A 7866-nucleotide genomic window follows, 5' to 3' on the forward strand; every position below is an offset into this window, starting at 1 on the left:
ATATAGCACTGGTTCCTGCCAAATCAGCATTTGCTGTAGAATTACTTTGCATGACTACTTTAGATGTAGAGATTTTATTTTTTTGCATGCACTAATGTGTCTGTGCTGATGTGCTTTTGGAAATGTGTTCCTTATGAAGTCTCTCAAGCTCTTGAAAAACGAAGTCTCCATAATGACCAGATGTTTATCTGTTCCTTGCTCTGAGGTTCTAGGGGAGGATTTTTTCTGCATGATGACTCTGATTGGTGACTAAACATTGCGGTCTTTATTGCAAGCTACTGATTCATCTGTTCTTAGGATTCCTTATAATTCCAATAGGAGCTTGGCTGAATTAATATCTTAATTGGAGACATAGGTGAATAGTCACATTGTGATTAATGATTTGAAAAAAAAATGCTTCTCAATTGCAGAAGAGAGGATATGAAATGGACCTCAAAAAAAGGTGAAATTTTATTATGATTAGCTATCAGTGTGTGCTTTAACAGCTAAGTGCTTACTATAATCTGCTCAACATTTCTGACAAGTGGAGGTCAGATCTTACAGGGAGATAACAGCAATTTTGGATGTCTCATTGAGAAGGATACTTTGTTTTGCAAGTTTCTCTGAGGAGAAAAAAATGGTGATGTTATGTTGGACTAGTGGTGGGACTCTGATCAGCTGTGTGTAAGTAAAGAACAATGAGGTTCAGTATTAATTTTCAACACATTTAAATGGCATCAGATGCATAAAAATACAAAAACAGATGAGCTCCAAAAATTAAAAGGCCTTGAGATGCTGTAGCATTTCTGCCTGCCCTAAGGAAGAAAGCTGGTGGAGTACCTGAAGCCAGACACGGGTGCAATCAAGGGCTGGAAAAGTGGGGTGAAAAGGGACTGAGCAGAGAGGAAACTCACATTTATGCATTGCTGCTTGATGATGCTTGTTTATCAGATGAGGTTTATGAAGCCTGTACACTTTTGGTGGAGGGCTGCAAGCTGCTGCTGCAGTGAGTGGTCACTGAGCAGCTCGTGCCTCTGCTGGCGTGGTTGCTTGCTTGCAAAACAGTGATTTTTCAGGGATTTCTTAGACTCCTCACAGAACTACCATGCTGCTAAGAAGGCAAGTATAGGTTCACAATTTTAGAGGCATCAGCTCCCCTGGCCTAAGTGTCCAGAGAACAGAGGCATTTGGGAGCACACCCTGTGCTCCACTTCTTCCTGAAGTGCAGCAATGCATTTCCACAGAGAGGGCTTGGGAAGGGCACCCCCAGGGTATTTGGGAAGCGTGGGTGCAGAATAGACAGGTCTGCATGGGCTGGTTGTGAGCTCTGTGAGCTGAGTCCCCTGTGTGCAGGAATCTCTGGGAGATGGTCCAGGCCTTGATGGAGAATACTGAGCAATCTGAAAAATGTCTAGACAGTCTGTCTCAGCATCTCCTCTCCTCTCCTTTGGAGGAGAGGGAGGGCTGCCAACCTCGTGTGATATCACTCTTCAGGTCCTCCAAAGCACTTGCCAAGCACCTCCCGCAGAGAGAGGGGAAAGAGGATCTGATGTTTCGAATACAAAGTAAGCAGGAGAAATTCTTCTGAGGTGGGAAAGTCTTGAACTTTCCTGTTATCTTACAAAGCAGCAGCAAAAGACAAGCTTTCCCACATATTTTCTTAAGTAGTTAGGTACTGTTAAATTAAATTAAAATTCAGTAAAAATATTTTAATGATGAGCAAAAATTTTAAAAACCCACAAAAATTGTGATTCTTGTTTGAGAAACCTGCAGGGTAGTGTTCACTGAAATTCTTTAACAGCAACTTGAAATTTCAAGCTGACAAACATTTTCCACCCCCATAACATTCAGTTATGGAAATCAAAATAAATCATTTGTCAGGTAATACAATTTCCATGGAGGTTTAAAAACCTGGGGGAAGGGCAAATGGGAAAAATTCCTCTTGGGTATAAAAAAGAATCTCCCAAAATGTTATTTTTCTTTCTGGTTGACTTTCAGACATCGATGAATGCTTACAGAATGGTCGTATCTGTAATAATGGACGATGCATAAACACAGATGGCAGTTTTCACTGTGTGTGTAATGCTGGCTTTCAAGTGGCAGTTGATGGGAAAAACTGTGAAGGTAAGACTTTTCTGAAGTCATTCCATATCAGTAATTACGGTTGCAAGAGGTTATTCACATCAATGAAAAAGAAAAGGACCCTGGTGGGGGGGAAGGGAAGGAACAAGGAGTCAGATATCCAAATACCTTTCGCTGTATCTGGGAGGGCAAGTAAAATGTCTTTTGCAGCCAGTTCTGGAGCCTTGGCTTGGCAATCCTCAACGGGATGTCTGTCCAGCAGGAGAAATAGCACATACCACTATCACAAAATGCAGTTTCTTTGATGGGAGTGGTACATTTTAAAACATAGCACAAGTCACATGCTGCCTGATTTTACTGTGTGCTTAACAGCATGCTTTATGGGATCTTACTGGGTGACTAGCAATGTGGTTTGTGTAGATGCAGGCTGGTCTGACCTATAAAAATTGTTTTAACAAAAATTTGTAAACATAATTGATGTGTTCCTACCTCCCAGACCTTTAGTAAAGGGGAAGAAAAGAAGAATGTTCTTTATCATGCTTCCCAAGGTCTTTGGGAGGGTTCCCAATGATCTATTCATACATTAAAAGAATTTCAAGCACTGTTCTTAGAAACATTTTTGGCAGAATATTATCTCAGTGATTCAGCTCAAAGACTTAATGCCAAAATTCCTGGTTGGGATAGATACACGATTTTTTAAAAAAAAATCATAAATTATTTTTGTCTGACTTAGCCTGTAAGTAAAAAGAAAACACACTATGTCTAGGAGTGTAATTTCTGTCCAAGACAGCTGCAATATTAAGGAAAATAGCACGATTCTGAATATATTGTAATGTCATTATGATCCAGTGATTTTATGTGCTAGTAGTGATTCTGTTAATCCTTGGTAGAGACAGACATTTTAAGACTCTATTTTTCCTGACTCTTTTTTAGATGCAGTTTAGCACCATAAGCTGCTTTTAAAATATCTTATTATGGAAGTACATTGACTAAATATATTTGGAAATTAGACTATTTGGGGGAAAAACTCTCTATTCTGATTTCTTCCTTTCCCACCAAATACCATGTGCTAATAGTAATAAAAACCAGGACATCGGCAGTCTGGTAAAACATTTTTAATTCCATTGCTTGTGCTGCCAGAATGTCTGTTGCATCCACTTATGAAACAGTTTCATCTCTGGCATTGTAATGCATTGAGTTGTATGCACACACACTAATCAGTAAAGACCATGGCATTGTGCCATACCTTAATGTAACTGTGTGTAGTTCTTTAGATGAAACTGGTAAATACTACTGATTTTTTTGGATGTAACATCCGAAACTGATTTCATCTGTGCCAGGACGAAGTAAAGACTGAGAGGATATAAAAGCTTACTCAAATCAAGAACAGAATTCTCTGTACTTGCCTTTTTTTTTTCCTTTCCCATTTTGTGAGTAACTGTGCAGGGTTCAGAATAACAGTGTCTGAGAACCTCTACCTTTCCCTATTTGAATCCTCCATGATATCCCATTAGGTCAGAGGATGAATAATGCTTTCATGAAGCTATAATTAGTAAGTACCCTTCTGTATGGCCTGTCATGCTGAATACAGGAAGGGGGGGGCAGGTTTTATTTTAAATGGAGGTTGAGGATGGCAGTGCCCATAGAATTAATGCTTGAGCACAGTGCTGGGAATTCTTCCATACCATAAATCTTAGACTTGTCCAGTGGAGGTCATAAATGTTTTCACTCCAAACCCAAATGTTCTCTCCTCTCCCTTCAGGTCTTCTTAGTAACATAAAATTGTATTTACATTCCAAACAAGAGGCTGCTTCTAACCTAGCTTCTATTTAGATTAAGATGTCAAACCCTCTTTATTACATGCCTTCTCACTTCTTGATGAATTTTACCAAGTGGAAGTTCTTAAGCTGTCCAGTTTCTCATCCGTTTTTTGTTCTCTTTGCTTTTTTGGAGTCATTCCTTTTTATATTAATGATTCATTATGAAAAATGGAATCATTGCTTTGACACATCCTCTAGGACAGTGTAGTCTGCCCCATCATATGTTTCTGATTATCATTATAGCTCTGACAACTAAGAAAAAAATTAAGGTGTATCTTTTGGCTATAACCAGTAACAGTTCTTATGCTTAAACGTTATGAGCATTGTGTCTATTGTCTACATTTTCAGATATGGATGAATGCAGCATCAGAAACATTTGCCTCAATGGGATGTGCATCAATGAAGATGGCAGTTTTAAATGCATTTGTAAACCAGGGTTCCAGCTAGCATCTGATGGACGCTATTGCACAGGTAAGCACAAGAAATTATGGGTTCCCAAAACTTGTGAGTCTTGTCTCTTTGGGTATCTTCAAGAATAGCCTTATTTGTGATTCTTGGGAACAATAGGAATGGGGCAGAGTTCTCAGCAGGTATGCTTTTTTAATCAACTGGAATTATTTGTCGTTGTGCAAGACACTACTCAGTGTTCTCCACATTGTTGAGCAATTGCCCCAGCCAGCCAGTGGGAAATATTCTTTGAACAAGGACTGCATGATCTGACCTAATTAAACGCTGGGGTTTTTTTGCCTATGGTGTCTCCTGCAGATTGGTTCCAGTGTATCTTACATTTTGTGTTTGGCCTTTGAAAGTATTCTGCCTTTGGCCATCCAAACATCCTGGCTTGTTGCATTTTTTGGGCTTTTCTCCCATTCCTGTCTGGGTGCTCCTAGACAATACAGCATCTCTGAGGAGTGCCCAGCACTTGGTGTGACCAAGGTGCAGACATGAGCACCACAGCAAGATTGTGTTTTCCATGTGCTGCATGGGTGCAATGAACTATTGTGCATTACCACACAAGTGTCTCCTTAGCTTAGCAGCTGCTGGCTGTGTTGGCTGCAGCCTTCACACACTTAGAGCAATGGCATTTATTTCAATTCTTACCTGATTTCCATGTGGGATGTGTGTGCTTGCCAAAGCTTATTTTCCAGCTGGTCTCTGTGTGGGGTTTTCCAGCTGGTCTATGTGTGGGATGTCAGTGAGACTTCAATGCCCATCAGGCCATGGCACATCAGCCAGTTGTGTTCCCAGAGATCACTGCCTGCTCTCTGTGTCATTAACAGGTGTTTGACTCATGGATGGAAGCTCAGCCAAACCCAAATTTTTGCCTTGAGTATCTTTGGTGTTTTTTAAATTTTTTTTTAAAATTACATCAGTCTGTGCCCTGAAATGCTACCCAAAAGGATGGTAACTCTACCTACTTAAAACACAATTATGTTCAGCCTCTGTTATGTGTCTCCTGACTAGGAGTATGGATACAGTCAAAATGGTTTCTGGCCCTAGAGAAATGTTACTTCTCTGCATCAAAGGAGGAATATTTGACAATTATCCAAAATTTTAGAGAACTCAACTGATTCCTACTGAAAGTTGGAACAAATCTTATAGTAAAAAGAAGGATTTCTCCCACTGCTTTATGCACTTACGCTAAGCCTTGTTCTTTATGAATGAGCATGCAAACATTTATTAGATGTTAAAGTTGTTATTGGTGAAAATCAAACCAGATTTTGAAACCTGGACACCCAAATTACACTTTTTACCTTCTTCATATTTGTCTCCTTTCTTCCATTTGCCCAAAGTATCATGAAACAATTCCCAGGTCTTCAGCAGTTAATATGATTAGTGATTCTGAATATGTTGTTTATATCATAATGTTAATACATAGAGTTTTGTAAAGGGATTTAGCTGTAAGATAATTATTAGATATTATGTATATGCATTCCTTTGGTTGTTCGTAGGTTGTTCATGTTACCATTGATTATTTAGCTACTTGTCTGCAAGAAATGTCTAATTTTAAGAAAATTTCCCAACTGATATAGATAGAGGTCTGCTTGAAAGATATTTTAGGGAAACCCTTCCTGTCAAGGCCTTGGCTCTGGCCAAGACCTGGTCCCGGCTGGTCGGGAAGTGTGCCAACAGACCCAGGTGTTCCTGCACTAAAAATGCTATCAAGTCACTTTGGCTTGCTGATGTGATCTTATAGAAGCTGGATCCCCTTTTCAAGGTAAACTTGGAAACCTTTCCTGGGAAAGGTCCTTCAGGTTCTCACTGTGAAATGGGGCTCCCAGTGATTGCAGACCCTGGGTGATGGTAAAGTATTTAGGCAGTTGATGTTGTATTACCTTGCTTATTTTTGCTTGGTGTGCGCTTATTGTTTTATTAGATGCATTGTTTTACTGTTCATAGCCAAGAGAAGTGCATGTTATTAAAAAATCAAAAGAGGGAATATGGCTCCTCAAGAACATCTAGATAATGCAATATTTACACTAAATTTGATGAATGCAGATCATCAATTTTGATCCTGGCAGAGTGATACTGCTCTGAAGAGCTGTGTGTGTGGAACCAATTTCCAAAATTTTATCCGCAATAGGGTGTGCAATGGCAAGGCCCAGCTAGGGGATAAGGTACGCATGTCTTCTATCACCGGCAGGTCCAAAGTGGTCACCTGCTCATCTGGAGAAACATTGATCACCTCTGAGACAAAGCCCAGTGAGAGGAAAAATGGCCTAATCACCATCCAGCCATGTGGCCAAAGCAGGAGCAGGGTGGGGCTGCCAGGAACATTACTGTGCCTGAAAGCTTGCAGAGGCAGCTTGCTAATAGAGGCCTCGTGTCTCACTGCACTTACCATCATATTGTTATGTTCCTGCTAACTTTCTTCAGTTATTCCCTGCTCCATGCTTCCAGAAAGACATTCAGTAATGTCAAAGTCAGCATTTCCAGCCAATGGACTCCCTCCTGCCTGAACAGTACAGCTCCCAAGCCCAGGCCATGAGAACTTCGGAACAGTAGCCATTTCTTTCCAAATGCAGAAAAAGCAACTCTCTTCCTGGGGACAGTGGACACTGTCTTTTTGTTTTCCTGTGCTGTGGGTCTCTTTGTCAGGGGCATAGTTGTTTTTGCTGTGTTTTTATTGATCAAACAAAGAAGGGGAAGATGTGGGAGATAAGAAATCCTGTTCCCTTCTGGTGAGCAAGAGAAAGCACTCTGGGAAAGGTTCAGCTAAGAGTGAGGTAAAGAACAGCTCATATGACCAGAGATGGGGTTGCCTGGCTGGCGTGGGTTGCCCTGTGCATGAGGCAGTGGTTGGTTGGTGAGACACGTGGACACCATGGGATCAGAGAGCATCATTGGGTAAAAGGACACATGAACAGCCACACTCCAGTGGCAAGCAGCCAGTGTGTGCCTGTTTGGGTGAAGTTTAGGGCATAAAAAGGCTTGGTTTGTAGCAATAAGTGATCTTCTCTGGAGCAAGCAAGAAGGAGTTCCATGTGTCTGTGTTCCTCATTGCTACAAAACTCTAAGGTCATGTTTGGATGTGCAAGGAGTGTTTGCGCAAATGGACATTTCTGCAGCAAATTAATTTCCTGCCTGAGCAGTTTTGATAGAGAATTACATGTGTGTTTTTGCAGAGCTAGGGGATTGACAAAGGAATGGAAGAGTGCAACTCATTGCTTCTATAACTGTCTCGTTTGAGTCCTCCAAGCTGAGTTTTCAGCTGTTAGGAAGGTCTTCTAACCCCAAGATGGGGATAATGTAATTAACACTTAGTTCCATAAAGCTGGAATTTAAGTATAAGTACAGGGCATATGCTTGACTGTCTGGTAAAAAATTCCACTTAGCCTTTCTGAAATAACATGCCAAAAAATAATGTTACACCATAGTCTTGTATATTCCCTGAAATACAAGACATGCTAAATTTATTTACCATAAGTTCAGAAACACATATCAGGCATGCAGAAGTTTGAAACATTATTTCTATTCCATACTT

The 7866-nt window shown here is 40.5% G+C and overlaps 1 protein-coding gene across 1 annotated transcript in view; it reads left to right on the forward strand.

The window, feature by feature from the left end:
• FBN1 (fibrillin 1) overlaps positions 1 to 7866 on the forward strand; it is a 130364-nt gene that overhangs the window by 56370 nt on the left and 66128 nt on the right. Inside the window, 2 exon segments of the mRNA XM_031055899.1 lie at positions 1978 to 2103; positions 4230 to 4352. Coding sequence (XP_030911759.1) covers positions 1978 to 2103; positions 4230 to 4352 — 249 coding nt within the window.

This window comes from Geospiza fortis, unplaced genomic scaffold (assembly GCF_000277835.1).
Source record: "Geospiza fortis unplaced genomic scaffold, GeoFor_1.0 scaffold171, whole genome shotgun sequence".
NCBI lineage: Eukaryota > Metazoa > Chordata > Aves > Passeriformes > Thraupidae > Geospiza > Geospiza fortis.